The sequence below is a fragment of the Schistocerca piceifrons genome, chromosome X (genome assembly GCF_021461385.2).
Source record: "Schistocerca piceifrons isolate TAMUIC-IGC-003096 chromosome X, iqSchPice1.1, whole genome shotgun sequence".
Classification (NCBI taxonomy): Eukaryota; Metazoa; Arthropoda; class Insecta; order Orthoptera; family Acrididae; genus Schistocerca; species Schistocerca piceifrons.
Window position 1 is genome coordinate 449,167,022 of NC_060149.1, and position 16,984 is coordinate 449,184,005.

General features: G+C 41.6%; 1 protein-coding gene across 1 annotated transcript in view; it reads right to left on the reverse strand.

Annotated features, from left to right (window-relative positions):
* Positions 1-16,984, reverse strand: part of LOC124721953 (thrombospondin type-1 domain-containing protein 7A-like) — a 1,225,854-nt gene that overhangs the window by 304,650 nt on the left and 904,220 nt on the right. The window contains exon 13 of the mRNA XM_047247119.1: positions 3,821-4,016. Within this exon, the coding sequence (XP_047103075.1) occupies positions 3,821-4,016 (196 nt within the window). The remainder of the gene's footprint in view (positions 1-3,820; positions 4,017-16,984) is intronic.

The following is a 16,984-nucleotide window of genomic DNA, read 5'->3' on the forward strand; positions in this document are numbered from 1 at the left end:
TACCGTGCGTGCACTTGAAGCATGTTCCACAAATGGTACTTGTTCGATGGTGCTGCAGTTACGGTAAATTTCATTTAAGGTTTTGTAATAATAAAGGATTGTTTTCCCTGCTTTGTTTTCACATCACTAATTTTGATTGACAGGAGAATAAACATAGTTGTGCATAAAGTTTTAGACAACAATGTACTTTTCCCGCTATGAAAACGGTCATAATAGCTTGAAATTTGATGTTTCCGAGCGATCATTATCATGTTCCTATACACAAAGAAAAACATTCTGATGACGGGTCGAAGAAAAACAATTGGATTTGCTTGATTGGCTTGCTCAAAGCCGGAGCCTGAATACCAATCGATCTTTATGGGAAGAAGTGGAATGTAGGTCCATTGACTAAAAAATTAGACGAAATTTCAGCACACTTCAGGTTCAATGGAGGAAAATAATTAATCACAATCCGTCTTTGAAAATTAAACCTGAAAAATAAAAAATTCATATTTACTCCTCATTTAAAAGCACCTGGAATTCTTTCGAAATGCTTCAGGTCCCTAAAATAGTTTTGTAACATTGTCCTGAAGGAGATGAGAAATGCCATGCAGAAGTATGGCAATTTACTAATCGGAGCTCCAGATACACAATGCTTATGAATAAAAAGCGTAGAGTGAAACGTAGTAGCCTTTATAGCCGTTTAGTGTCAAACTTACACAGGCACGTTCGTCGAATTCTTGATCAACGTTTACAATAATACTCATTTAAAGTTGCGGAGACGCCAGGAGGTATGTTTTTCAAGAAATGCTAAAGTCTGCCTTTGATGATGGCGAAATATTGATGGACCTTCCTGGAAAATATCCCCACCAGGACTGGAAACAAAAAATTCACAAGATCATAAAATACATAGGTACCATTCTATGCAGCAGTACAAATTGTCTCAATTTGCGTGAAGACGAGAGAGGTCAATTGGGATAAGTTAAAGCCAATGGTGAAGCGAAGAAAATATTATTTGGTTGCCGTCTGCTAAGCTCTAATACACTTTCAAGGTAGGTCTGAGGAAAAGAGAACTGCGACTGCTACGGACAGTTAGATAGTATTTTTACTGACTACGAAACGACACTAGGACAATGGTTTCGAGTGGAACAGAGGTAAAAAAAAAACAAAGATGCATTCTAACAACCCGCCTCAAAGTTGAGTCTACTAAAAGACAAAGAAAACTAAAAGAAAAGCAATAGTTGGCTCCCAATCGACGACGATATCACTAAATGTGAATTTCAAGTTCGGAATGGGCAAAGACCGGAGAAAATCGGCAGCGTCCCTTTCACAGAAACCACAACTGCCTTTGCATGAAGTGTTTTAGGGAATCACAAGGAACCTGAATCTTCATGCTCTTCACAAATTTAAGTCAGTGTTCAATACTGCGTCACCTTATTTGTCTGAGTACGAGGACAAAGAAAAACAAGAAGAGAAAAAAATACAGGAACTGACAAAGAACACAGAACGAAATGAAAATATAGTTTTCCATGGGAGATATTCGTTTTATGCTTGCATGGTAACATAGCTATCGTTGTGTAAGAAGTGTGCCCTGTTCCGGTTACTGAAGCAGATCACTGTTTAGCAAACATTAATTGGAGGCTGAATTTTAGTACGTAGTGCAAAGAAAAGGGATGTCGACAGATTGAGTAGAGATGGTGAGCCTCTAACGTTCTCGGTGGTCATGGAACTGAAATAATCGAAAGAGCTCTGGCAGGTTCATTACTGTAAAAGTGGAAAAAACAAAGAAATAAATTTATTAGTGAAAGAGAACACGTTTAAACCTAAGAGTACAAAATATTAAGTAATGCAACAAATGTGGCGCTCAAAGAAGGAAGTACGAAACTTAAATTAATGGCCCGGAGAATGGCGAGGGGGGGGGGGAGGGGGGAGGGAATAGAAGAGTAGCGAGGGCGGAACTGCAGAGGAACTGGACGTTACGTGTTCATAATGAAGCAACTAGAATGTGGTGATATTAAACAGAAGACAGAAAAAGAACACGTTACACCAATATAAAAAGCAATCGAGCTCAAATGAAAGCGTAGGTAAGTGGAAATTACGTTCCAGATGATATCGGGGGGAAACGTTCATCCTTTCGGATATTCTAAATTTCGGAAACTTCAGCAAAACTTGCAATTCCCGGATAGACTTAAGCCAACTGGAAAATTAAATTTCCAGTAACTTGGGACAGTATTTTATTCCAGGAAATATGAGAAAAAGACAGGAAACGTAGCTTTGGCTTATAACATCTTTGTTCTATTTATTATTTTTCTGAAGTACTGAATATCTCCGGTGGTTTCAATTTTGTTTTGAAAATAAAGCGCAACTCTGTAGTTTGACTTGTCTCGAACGAATGCTCCCTCTTGCACGTAAATGAAAGTTGTTAACGCTAACCGGGATTGTCGTTGATGAAACAGGCGCTTGTAACGACCCTTGTTTGACGTCCTTTGCCCGATTCCAAATTTATCTGACAATTGTACGCATAATGACGGTAATTCCAGAAATGTTAGTCATCCAGGGATCCTTACATTCAATGAAAACAGAATCAGTTAAAATAATAATTATAAATATTAATACAAATTATATTCTGCAATGACGCGTGAATGTCTTCTTTTTAATGTACCGGTACCAAAACAATTATTACAAAAATGGGTTGGATAAATAGTAGTGGCAACACGGTTATAATTCATACCGTATTTAATTGACAGACATTCACCGTACTGACCTCAACACAATTGCCCCGCATTTCTATCTCCTTCCCCCACACAGATAAGAGGCGTCCTACACCGTCAGCGCATCCATTTCAATCGATGTCTCGCAAGGATGATGTCTTCTCTTGTGTTGTAGGACGTGCGAGGAAGGCGTTCCTTCATTTGGCGAACAGCTCGTAATCGCACGGACTAGTATCGGATGAATACGGTGGATGTTCCGGTAGCTCCCATCCCCTCGCATGCAGGAGCTACTGCACGGGGTTCGACGTTTGGCATCGTGCATTGTCCTGAAGGTTGATGGGATGCAGTGCCAGAAAGAAGCATTGCTAAAAGCTCCGACTACGTGCTAATTCAGTCTTGATCCGAGCACAATCTTCGTGTTTCCTAAACACGCCTTAAAGGGCGCTTGAACTGGCCTCCCGTACTTTCAGATAGTACACACTGCCATTGACTCAAACGCTGCTGTCCCTGCTCACATTAGTACTTCAGCCGACCACCTGCTATCAGCTACAGACAGCTGGCAAGCTATGTGACGCACTTCCTTTATATTACAGCAGTGTTGCCACTACTTTCTATCCAACCCATGTAGTTTGCATTCTAATATCTATATAACATTTTTGAAAGTTGTCTTTGATACATTATTGTCTTTTGTAGATCGTAGGCGTCAGGCGTAGCGGAGAGAGTTTTTCCGAGCAGTGGATAAGTTTCAGACTGGTGGCAATGTAATGGACCTGTTACGAGCAGTATTTGCTGTTAACGTAACTATATCAGTATTTTGGCAAGTTTGTATGAAAGTGTAGGGGATTTTACGGTTACGGCAAAAAAGTTTGTAGTAAAAACTGTGAAGTTCTAAGAAAAGTAGCAAGCACGGATATCATTTTCGGACTTAGTTGTCCCTGGACACTGACGCCTTAACAAGATACGTTGAAATGATTTATGTTTTTGTTTTCTACGACAGCTGCTGTCGAAATATTCACGTCATTGAAAAAAATGTGGTTACACATAACAGGCAACGTAGATAATTATTCTACGCAATTCCTTACAGTTATTGCTCAACAGTAGTAGGGGGTTTAGACGCTGCTCGCACTTACCGACTCCTGGTGGCGCGATGACTGTGCGGTTGCGCTGGCGCAGGGCGAGTTTTTCGGGCGACGTGCAACTGTGGGAGCAAGGCGACCAACTGGACCAGGGCGACAGCACGCAGTCAAATGGGCAAGGCAGCAGACAAGCCTCCTCAGTTGGCGGCTTCTTGACAGAGCGTGCGCACAGCGCTTCTTCCACGATCATCTGCCAAACACATTCGCTCCTGCCAAAACTCAACAATAAATAAAGTAAATCTCATTCATTCTCTGTGGGAACAGACCACAGCTCAGTTTGGAGCTACAGACACATGAGTAAATGGAACAGTCAGTCTTGCAAAATTTAAGGCAGCTGCATTACTGAGAGGTTTTTTTCAAGCTGGGCTTGGCGGTTGACAAGATTGAACGTTTTGTGCAATAAAAAGACAATTCGTCAGTTGCATATTTAAAAATATAAAAGGTTGACTTGGTGATTAAAAAAAATATAGGCACAGATGAATCGAAAATGAGTGTTGCACACGAATATATAAAAACAGATCGATGGTTGCATAAATGAAAACGGAAAGGACGATGTGTTCACTGATTAAAGTAGAAACATGGTTGAGTGAAGAGACGAGTGGATATAGGCTGCCAAGAATAAGGGTATCATGGGAATGTAGCATTTAAAGGTAGTGCATAGAAGGGAGTTTTGATGGTGGATGTTTGGAGGAGGAATGAGGGAAGAGTGGATAGGGATATGGCTCCGAACCAAGACTTAGGAAGATTATAGAGAGGATTGGAGGGTAAGGGAGCCCTGACAATGGGTGCGTGGTAGAGTTCTCCTGGATCTTATTGGATGGGTATATATCACGGTGGATCGGATTTCATGGAGGGGTAAAGGAAAGCGATTTATTTTCGTTGGGAGCTGTGAAGGCTGTGGAGATGCGTTGGGGGAGTGAGGTGGCATCGACGTGGTAGACTACGATGATCAGTGATTTGCTGAGAGCGCATATATATATATATATATATATATATATATATATATATATATATATGCGCGATAAAATTGGCCAACCACTCAACACTCTCCCCCGCATAGGGATCAGATTTTTTCTTTCAAATGGGAAGCCATCTTTCTTTATTAAGGTGCGCCAAAAAAATACCTAGGTTTTATACGAAACAGTTTTTTTTTCGTTCGTGCTAGATGGCTCGAAATGGTGAGTTTCCTTTGGACTAAACGAAATCAATCACCTTGTTGGTGTTGTAATGAAACTAAACAAGCCTGGCAGGAAAAAAAAATCTACGTTAAGTGAAAAGTAGCTTATTTGTCAGACCTTTAAATGTCTAAATGTAAAAGTTTTACTGTACAATCAAATTCTGAAAACAAAATTAAAATTTCAGCAACAATATCAGCTGTTTAGAACAAAACCGTTTACGTTCGTATCGAAAATTGCAAGCAGAATCAAATGAGCCAGTTTTTAATAGCAAAAACCGATGTCCTCCTTGAAAATATTAACGTTCCATCTGGAACATTTTTTCCGTACGATTTGTATTACTCTAGATATTTAGTAATTTCAAATTAAAAACAAAAACCATGTGTAAGAAGTATGTAGAACACACACTCTAAGGCAGAAAACTCAACCCATCACGAAGGAATTATCCGAATGCGACGGACTTTGGTAGATGTGAATTACATGTACAAGCAAACAAATGGTTAACGTTTCAGAAAAATTGGATGATTTATTCAAGAGAAAGAGCCTTACAAATTGAACATATCAATAATGAATAGACCGATTTCTGGCTCATAGGAAAATAATAGTTAGTCTTGGCAGTGATTGACAGAGTTGTTGGATATCCTCCTGAGGAATATCGCACCAAGTTCTGTCCAGTTGGCGAGTTAGATCGTCAAAATCTCGAGATGGTTGGAGGGCTCTGCCCACAATGTTCCAAACGTTCTCAATGGGGAGAAGTCCGGCGACCTAGCTGGCCAGGGCAGGGTTTGGCAAGCACGAAGACAAGCTGTAGAAACTCTCACACTGTGTGGATGGGCGTTATATTGCTGAGATGTTAGCCTAGTGAGACTTGCCATGAAGGGCCACAAAATGGGGCGTAGAATATCGTCGACGTATCGCTGTGCTGTAAGGGTGCCGCGGGTGATAACCAAAGGGGTCCTGCTATGAAATGAAAAGGCACCCCAAACCATCACTCCTGCTTGTCGGCCCTTACGGCCGGCGACAATCACGTTGGTACCCAAGAGCTATCTAGGGTGTTTCTAGACACGTCTTCAGTCTGAAACATTGACAGGAGTAGAATTATCTTCAGTGATTAGTCCAGTTTCGAACTGAGCTCAAAATGGTTCAAACGGCTCTGAGCACTATGGGACTTAACATCTGAAGTCATCAGTCCCCTAGAACTTAGAACTACTTAAACCTAACTAACCTAAGGACATCACACACATCAATGCCCGAGGCGGGATTTCAACCTGCGACCGTAGCGGTCGCGCGGTTCCAGACTGCAGCGCCTAGAACCGCTCGGCCACACCGGCCGGCTCGAACTGAGCCTCGGTAACCAAAATGCCTGGAGACGCACCGGACCGCGGCGATATACCAAACTTACTGTCGTCAGCCATAAGAGTAGACAACCATGAGTCATGTTTTGGGGAGCCATTTCTTTTCATGGCAGGACCCCTACGGTTGTCATCCGCGGAGCCCTTAAAACACAGTGGTACGTCGACGATATTCTACACTCTGTTTTGTTGCCCTTCATTGCATTCCATCCTGGACTCACATTTCAACAAGATCATGTCAGGCCGCAATCGGCTAGAATTTCTACTGCTTGTCTTAGTGCTTACCAAACCGTATCTTCACCAGCAAGGTAGCCGCCAATTGAGAACGTTTGAAGCATTATGAGCAGGGCCCTCCAACCACCTCGGAATTCTGAAGATCTAATGCGAAATTTGACAGAATTTGGCAAGATATCCCTCAGGAGGACATCCAACAACTCTGCCAAACTGCTTGTATAAGGGACGGAAGTGGACCAACCAGTTATTTACGTTTTGAATTTGTGAAGGTCTTCCTACTGAGCTTTTGAATAAATCACTGAATTTTTCTGTAATTGTACTCATTTGTTTGTCCGTACATGTACATGTATCTACCGATTTCCGCCCCATTCGGATAACTGCTCTGTAAAGGGATATCTCTTTCTTTTGTCTGAAGGTTCATATAAAGATGTGCATGGAAGAATAAGGGTAGAATTTATCATCCAACTATTCTTTTGTTGATAATCTACTGCTGCTGTCTTCGATTTAGTGAACGAGCTGCAAAGTTTCGAGATTGAAGTAGTCAGAAGAAAATGGTTCAAATGGCTCTGAGCACTATGGGACTTAACTTCGGAGGTCATCAGTCCCCTAGAACTTAGAACTACTTAAACCTAACTAACCTAAGGACATCACACACGTCCATGCCCGAGGTAGGATTCGAACCTGCGACCGTAGTGGTCACACAGTTCCAGATTGTAGCGCCTAGTCAGAAGACCTAAGAAACTTAGGTAGCTTGATAGAGAGAGACCTTATCTTATCGCGTTTTGAAGATGAAGTATAGCTGGGGGCCCTAACGAGAATCTCAGAGATTTGGAGAGAGCCAAATTGTCCTAAGATAATTTTATGACTTAGTGAGGACTATGAGTCGTACCTCAAAGGAAGGTGCTCGGGATAAAAAGAAATGGAACCCACCGCTAGTAGGGCAATAAAACAATGAGGAGCATGCCCATATGCCAATCAAGGGAACATTGAGCTATTTGTATCTCACTGGGAAACTCCCCAGAATGTTATTCAGAAGTTCCGCAGATATAGTGCACTATTCTGTCCTCAGTGCTAATGGTACATCCTGAAGGCTCTGAGGAGACGGCAAAAGTACTCAGGTCCTACGGATAAGCTAGCTACTGCAATCAAGCGATGTCTTCATTATCCAGTCTCTCACCAACGCGAACAGCTCTGTGGGAAAAAGCTTTGCAGGATGATGGATCCATTGGATCAAGGAAAATTCTAATGAGTACTTCAGATATGCTCAGCGATATGTCATCTTCTGGCACCAGCCATCGTACGCACCCAGGCCATCGCTGCATGTGCACAATAATGGTAATGTTATGAACATGGTCACCTGCTCTTCGTCCTGACAAATGGTATCCAGAATCGCTCGCTATGTTCAGCTGGAAAACATCCGACAGTGTTACCCTAAGCAGATATTACACCAGTTTACTGTTTTTATAAGTCAGGACGTTGATTACGAATTATCTTAAATGAGTTGAAGAAAGGAAACCCCGAGTTTATAGCATTTGTAGATTTAGAGAAAGCTTTTGACGATTTTGACTGGAATACACTATTTCAAATACTGAAGGTAGTAGATGTAGGATACAGGGAGTGAAATATTATATGCAATATGTACAGCAACCAGACTTCAATTACAGGAGTAGACGAACGTGAAGTGGAAGCAGTCGTTGATAAAAGAAGGCCGTGCGGAGTGGCCGCGCGGTTTGGGGCGTCATGTCATGAACTGCGCGGCCCCTCCCGCACGGGGTTCGGGTCCTCCCTCGGGAATGGGTGTGTGTGTTGTTCTTAGCATAGGTTAGTTTAAGTTAGTTTAAGTAGTGTGTAAGTCTAGAGACCGATGACCTAAGCAGTTTGGTCCCTTAGGAATTCTCACATATTTCAACATTTTTGACAAAAGGAGTGAGACAAGATGATACAGAATTTGTACAGCTACAAGTATTGAAAGAAACAATAGAGCAATATAGAAAGGGAATTAAAATAGAAAGTGAACGAATTAAAATATTGACATTTTCCGATAACATTGTAATTCTGTTAGCGACAGAAAACGACCTGGAAGCGCAGTTGAACGGAATGGATAGTGAGCATAAAATAAGTTGTAAGGTGAACACTGGCGAAAATAAAACAACAGTAATGGAATGTAGTCGAATGAAACCAGGCGATTATGACAGAATTAGGAGGGAAGATTAGAGTCTGACGTCCCGTCGACATCGATTTCATTGGAAAGGGAGCACGGAGCACAAGCTGGGATTAGGAAATGAAAGGAAAGGAAATCAGTCCTGCAGTTTCAAAGGCACCAGCCCGACATTTGGCTTAAGCGATTTAGGGAAACCACGGAAAACCTAAATCAAGATGACCGGACGGGGATATGAACCGTCGTCCTCCTGACTGCCACTTCAGTGGGCTAAGCACTGTGCTACTTCGCTCTGTGATAGGATCAGATTAGGAGATGAGATTCTAAAATATTAGTACACGAGTTTTGTTATCTAGAAAGAAAAACAACTGGCGATGACCGAAACAGTGAGGATATAAAATGCAGTTGGCAGTAAGATGTAAAGCGTTTCTGAAAAACGGGTTTGTTAACATCCATTGTAAATTCAATTGTTAAGGAGTCTTTTCTGGAGGTTTTTAGCTGGAACGTAGAGTAGTACAGAAGTGAAACGTGGACAATAAACAATTCAAACAAGAAGAGAATAGGAGCTTTTTAAATGTGGTGCTACAGAAGAACGCTGAATATTAGATGGATAGATCGAATAACTGATGAGGAGATACTGAATCAAATTGGGGAAAAATGGTTTAAGAGCACAAGTTGACTAAACACATGAAGGCATAGTTAGTTTGGTGATTGAGGGAAGTGTGGGTCAAATGGATTTATGTAGATTAGCGTGGAGGGCCGCATCAAACCTGTCTTCGGACTGAAGACCATAATAACGACGTATATCAACAACCGTTCAGATGCTTATCGGTACCTCCAAACAGCACTGTTTACTGTTCGTCACAGTGTCGTATCACAATGGTTTACTTCTAACGTTGGCAATTACCTTTATTATGCAACGTCTCACTACATCTACTCCTTTCATCTTCGATAGGAAGCGACCGAAGCAGGATCGCTTAGATTATGCATATCCTTATGGAAATAGTAAGCGATGGTATCGACTCCAGCAATCTATAGGTTCAACGGTAGCATTTTGCGTTTCATTGGAAAGATAATGCGAATGAAACTGCTTAAAAGTGCTCGCAATGCAGAAATACGTTGTCTGACAAAAAGAGTGAAGCGCCAGGAACGGGATAAGCAACCGAAATGAAACTTCATGGGTTCAGAGAGTATTTGAATTTATTCCAGTCATTACAAAATCGAGTACAATTTACCACGAACTGGCTAATATGAGCACATATGTCATTATGACGTTCCACCCTCTCTGCCCTGGATGCGTGCACTGATTAGGTTGGGAAATGTCAGTCATTGTATCATCTCCGGAGAAAGATGGCCAAGAACAATTGTTTTTATAGTCCTTGGTATCCAGGATACTAGCACTGGAGCGAAGTTAACGTCAAAGCTGATTCCACCCGTATTTTATCGGGGACAGATCTGAGGCCAGCCGAATTGGCCGCGCGGTTCTGGCGCTGCAGTCTGGAACCGCGAGACCGCTACGGTCGCAGGTTCGAATCCTGCCGCGGGCATGGATGTGTGTGATGTCCTTAGGTTAGTTAGGTTTAACTAGTTCTAAGTTCTAGGGGACTAATGACCTCAGCAGTTGAGTCCCATAGTGCTCAGAGCCATTTGAACCATTTTGAACAGATCTGAGAGTCTTGCTGGCCACGGGAGTACCTCAGCATCAGGCAGACAGTTCATAGAAACAAGTGCTACGTGTGCAGAGAATTGTCCTGTTGAAAAATGGCACCATGGTTTTATCACATGAGCTGCAGCTCTTGAGGACGCAGTAAATGGAAACATGGATGAATCGGAAATAACAGCAACACGTGTCGCCGAATATGCAGATACAGTTCTCTGCAAATAATTTCCCTCTTCTCCCTTACTTTCATTTCAGGTTTCAATTTCGTCTTTCTGAACGAGATAATTAGTAATGTGGAACTAGCTCAATGGATAATCGGTAGCGATATTTAATACGCCAGCCCAGAATTCGCATGAGCTGAATTTATGAAAACACAGACAGCTTCAATGAGGGTGATAGGATCGGGATCTGATTAATATTCCTCCCAAATAACAATAGAGTTACTTACCATTGCAGCACCCCCGTTTAGTAATTTGTACATTTTGTGTGGATGTCCTACTTGTAAAAACCTGTTCCGTGAACTTTAATGACAGTGTTTCCCGCAAACTGTTGGAGCCCTCAATACTATGGACAGTGTTCGGTTACGGAAGAAGGAAATAGTTATTATTTTTTCACTTGATTACCGAGTGTTGCGTAACAGTGTCGACTGTTATAACAAGATGGTTCTGTGCTGAATGACAGCCATAGCCTACATTTGAAGGAGAAATCGGTAATTCTCGTTTCTCAGTTTAGTTCTGTTATTCGTCTTTCTCTATTTCCATTGTTTGCTTTCGTTGGGATGATAGTTTTTTATGTAACTTTTGATATTCTCATTAAGAGCCCTTCCGGCGGTTCGACGGTAAGCAGTAATGATCTACCTTGTGATGCTGTTCCCTTCTTGGCTAGCATCCAGTTATTTCTTCTCCAGTTATTTCTGCATGAGAAGTCACCAAATGAAAGGACTATTGCTTGCTCTTGTTTGGCGATTAGGTTTATCGTCTCTCCTCCTTCCTTCACCGCCAACATACAGCATTACTTGATTCAACGCCAGTCGTGGCGTACTGAATAGCTTAGCAGCAGTTACAGAGAAAGGTGGCAGAGCGGTTAACGGAGTGCACGCACATTCTGAGGAGCACGGTTTATATGGCCGTCTATTTATACTGTAAAAGTTAAAAATTATTTCCTCTCCCCATCATTGGCCAGTATGAGTTCGAGATTTTTCTGTAACGATCTAGACGGGGACAGGACACTAAAGTACTTGTATTAATTTTTCCATTATTTATTGAAATTTATGTGCACTAGAGACAGACAGTAAAACGTTATTAACAAAGAAAGGTGGTTCTGTAAAGATATACGTCTTCTTCTCACTTTCAGTTTAGCTACTAACTGGTGTTAGATTACATCATTGGTTTCTACGGATTTTTGAGTTTGGCAACAATGATGTGCTGCATGCCTTGAATTTTATATATAGAAAATTAGCTAGTTATTTTTGCCGAAGTTTCACTGCATACCTTAAGGAACACCATACGACTGAAATCCTCTTTCCACCAGGGTTTCTAACAGAGTTAAAGATATACAGAGTTCCATTAAACAGGAAACCATAGTTAATTCATTATCTTTCAAGATAAAATAGACAAAAGTCCACCATTTGCAGGATAGTTACTTGCTCCTTTAAGCATGCGTAGAACAGATTAGCAAGTATTTGGGGTGTCTAAGATACCTGGTTCACTCTGTGTAAAGTACATTACCTTCAGAATCGTGCATGGCAAAGGGTGATCTGTACCAATATTTGCCACTCGCTATAGTAATTCCAAACATATAGGGAAAAAAGTAAGTGGTGTCTTTTTACATTCCTTACTTTCTCTAATGTGATGCTCAGGATTTCTGCTTGTCTCAATTTATCCAACGGGGTTTCGAAAGAACAACGTTGTCTTTCTTTCATAGAGGGCCATTTAAATGCCCTGAGACCCTGAAATATTTTAACTTGTTATGATCCTAATTGCTTGTGTATGAAGTCTACTCTCAAGTGTATGCAAGAACCCTACAAACTAGAACAGTATTGGATGGTATATACCTAAGAATTTCACATCCTTCATAAATTCTTTGTACATTATCGGAATTTACTCAGGTAATCAAAGTTTTCTATCTCCTTTACTCCTACCGATTCGACAAATTTTAACGCCTTTTCATTGGTTCACTTTTTTGTCTGTTCAGTAAAAATTTTGCACTTTATTTTAAACTAATTTCCTGAAATGGTAGAGACATGCAATTTTAAACATAGCTCGGAACTGAATGACAATGCAATATCAACTCGCTTTCTTGTTGGCCTGTTTGTCAATGGTGGCAGTAGAAGCGAAAAAGTCCGAACACGCCTGAGATCTTGGCTGTCCTGCATGAACGATGTGATGTGCAGGTAGCATCAGAATGTGTTCCAGGTGGTACGCACGCGAACTGGCACAGCTGATCCGAGAAAGGGGAGAAGAGGAGGTGGACAGAGAAAGGGGGAGGAGATGTGTGCAATATATGCAACAGTTGTACACAAGGGTGAAGCTTTTGGCTAAAAATAAAGTGACTAAAAGCAGAAAATAATTATTTAAATGCAAATAAATCTTTAATATAATATATAGCCCCAAAGATACTGTAACTCCGTAGAGATACCCCTGAAAATTTGTGCTTGTCAATTTTTAATGAGTTAAGACAATACTTGTAAGACTCATAACAAAATAATTGGTGCGTGTTCAGTAAATAATAGGAGGTGAACCATTCATGCATCAATTATGTATTGCATGTGTCACACGTTTTTCGTAATAAGACTTAAAAGTTTTGTCATAACTATTATAAATTCAGAAGCACAAACTTTCATGACTATCTGTAAAGGGTTTGGAATCCATATGGGGCTAGGATAAATTTGTTCCGGCTTAACATCAAGCGCGGGCATGTCGGCCTCAAAGATACAGCAGAGAAGGCTGTGAGACGACGTCAGCCAATAGAACGCTGACAGGACGACACCACGACAGGAGCGGCACCTATACGAAGAGAATATAAGCGCAGATCCCTCTAGTCTCGGCCGCACTAGAAGAGCACTAGAACACGAGCCGTGGCTTGTGATCTACGAGTATATTAACTGCTTGCAGGGAAATTCTATATATCGATCGACATTCATTACTTGCATGTTGCCAATGGCTTGCGACACCTCTTTGTGAAAAGGCAAAGTTAAGTATTGTCAATTCAATTTACTGTAATTCACTCCATTAATATGATTTGCTCGAACTGTTGTCTAGCTATCCGAAAAAACAGTTTCCTAGGCACCCTATATTAAAAGAGTGGGCAGGGTCCCACAAAATTAGTTTATACTATTTAGTCCGATTGCAAAAGGTGTACATTAAAATTCTATTTTTTAAAAAATAATTTTTCAGTTTGATATTGTTTCGCATTATAAACATCAAATATTTAAGCGTTGTGGCATGCTCCAGAAGTCCACTGATGTATTCAGCTACTATCGGCGGTTGTTTCTCTTGATTACAAGCGTTACCTTGCAATTGTCGAGTTTTAAAAAGACCTGATTCTCAATAAACAAGATAAAAACATAATTTTACACTTTCTTCAATTTCTTACAATTATCCAGCGACGAAACGTTCTGTGAAAAACAATATTGTCAGCGAATAACTGTTAGAAAGAATAGGGTTCTATACTCTCCAGCTCTCGATAACGGATAATATTCTTTTTTGATACACCTTAAAGTATTTCATAATTTTGGTGGGGGTTTCAATATTGCATTTACAGAGCTAATTTTAAGAAATTTCTTACAGCAATCTGTGCCTTAGTTATTACACTGTTAGTCTACGAGAACTGCAGCTTCTATTTCGACTTTCGATATTGTGACTCCCAAAGGTACTGTAATCGCAGTGATGACGTCATCTATAATTAACCAAATAGGAAAGCAGGGCATGGATCGATATTTAGCCGTGACCTAAGACGAGATGAGTAATCGTTAAGTTAGCCCGCTCGGTTACCTGTGCGTTCTAACGCACTGCTTTCCGGGCGGGAAGGCGTGCCGGTCCCCGGCACAAATCCGCCCGGCGCATTAACGTCGAGGTCCGGCGTGCCGGCCAGTCTGTGTTGGCGGTTTTCCATCTGCCTCGGTGAATGCGGGCTGGTTCCCCTTATTCCGCCTCAGTTACACTATGTCGGCGATTGCTGCGCAAACACTGTGTCCACGTACGCCTACACTATAATTACTCAACCAAGCAAACATTTGGGGTTACACTCGTCTGGTGTGAGACATTCCCAGGGGGTCCACTGGGAGCCGAACCGCACAATAACCCTGGGTTCGGTATGGGGCGGCGGTGTGGTGAGTGGACTGCTGTAGCCAGTTGTGGGGTTGTGAACCACTGAGGGCTACGGCGGTGACGAAGCCTCTCCATCGTTTCTAGGTCAGCAGCTCCATACAACACAATACAATCGTTAAGTTAACGAAAGAAGTTAAAATGTTAACGCGAAATTCGAAAATTCTGCATTTCTTTCGAATTTTTGTCTCTCGCTGTCAGTAACAAGTTTATAACCGGAAATGTTAACACAACTATGTGATTATTCCGCATATATTGTTACAATACTAAAAGGTGGAGATCAGCTGCCAGATGTCATCATAATTTGTTCTCTAAGTATTCAATTGTAATCAGGCAACTGTGTATATATCTGACACATCGGAGACTATACAGTGTATGATGTTCTAGGATGTGAAGTTACGCCATCCAACATGCACTAGATGTAAAAAAAAAACATGTGGTATATCCCTATCTATAGAGTTTATGGAAACATTATTCGGACTTTTAAGGAGAAAATGCAATAGATTCCACACGGTTCATGTGTTGAAATAACAGTTACTGAGCATTTCAATGCGTATTACGCAGATACATTAATATGCAGCCGCACCAGTGTGATGAATATTACCACTCAACTACGATAATAACTAAATACTCCTGTACCATGCCATGGTGAGCAAATAAAATGAGTATTGTATCTAGAGGGAAGCATTTTTTGCTACGTACGTATGATGTTAGCCGGCCGAAGTGGCCGTGCGGTTAAAGGCGCTGCAGTCTGGAACCGCAAGACCGCTACGGTCGCAGGTTCGAATCCTGCCTCGGGCATGGATGTTTGTGATGTCCTTAGGTTAGTTAGGTTTAACTAGTTCTAAGTACTAGGGGACTAATGACCTCAGCAGTTGAGTCCCACAGTGCTCAGAGCCATTTGAACCATTTCGTATGATGTTACACTTTTATTTACGTTTTACAAGAAGTGAGAGAAATTGTCACATAATACACAGTTCGTCATTGAACTTTTCGCTGAAAAAATTCATCTGTGCTAATTAGTAACTAGTAAAATAATCTGATTTATATAATTTTCCACCTGAAGATGGTCGACTGAATCACCAAAAGCGTGGATTAATAGATAAGTCATCATCAGTTGCAGTCAGCACAACAGAGTCTTCACTATGCAGCCCTTACTGAGCGAAATTGCTGAGATCGAGCCAAATGAAGAGAGGATATTCTCGTATTCACAGGGCTTTAATGAAGTTAAAGAAAAACTCTCACGTCCGTGTCTCCACGGCGAATAGAATACTGTGGCAAATTAATGTGTCTGACATGTTGTCTGACTATTGATTGACAGAATCGATATCCTCATGGAATCTAAATCTCTCTGTGGTACTCGAGAACCAAAAGAATCGAATACACATCTGAGAAGCAACTTTTCGAATACAGCCTTGCTATCCTTCAGACACGCAACCAGCCGTACTCGAAAAGTTCTCGGATGTGTATCAAGTGTACCGGCGTCCATGAAGTGGGATTTCATGTCCTCTGCTGAGCCTCTAAAAAATCGTTCAGTGTGAATGAAGAAAGACTACATCGGTTTCTGAAGTTAGTTTTGATGAAATAATTTTTACTTGTCGAAAAGCTCTCTGGTTTCTTCTCGGGTGACGGCATTGTGATACTGCCGCGTCTGGAAAGAGGATGGTGTCATCTTCTAACGAATTTTCGAGATATTGCGGACGTCCCTCTATTTACACAAGTGAGGCGAAAGTCCCATTCACCTGGCCTAGGCGCCAGGTTCTCGTGCGGTTATGGGGTGGGCAGGATGGTCGGATGGAAAGGGGGGGGGGGAGCAGAGATGGGGTGAGGTAGATTGCACTCTGCCCTTGCTGATTTTTCTGTGTGTCTTAGACGTACAAACCCGGTGTGCTTCTGGCAGCTTTTCGAGGTACAGAGAGGCGTTTTCCCTTGGTATCAGCCACCACACATACATGGGATGCTCTCGTATATGTTCCTGGTACGTTGAGTTTCAGTGGTTCGTTCGCAGAACCAAGAATATCTTTCGTCTGCCGAGGCGGTTGGAAGACGAGTTTTACGTCTCTCTTTCCAAGCAACTTTGTGATGTTGGCTCAGTGTGGTCCTCACATAAAGAAGAAAAGTTCCTCTCCTTCGTGGTTTGGTGCCCATTTTGTTTTCTTGACCGCCCACCTAATTTTGGCTTCACTGTACCCATTTCTATGAAAGAATCGTTCAGGCGTTGTAGCTCGGCTAGAAGGCTTTCTTTGTCACGGAA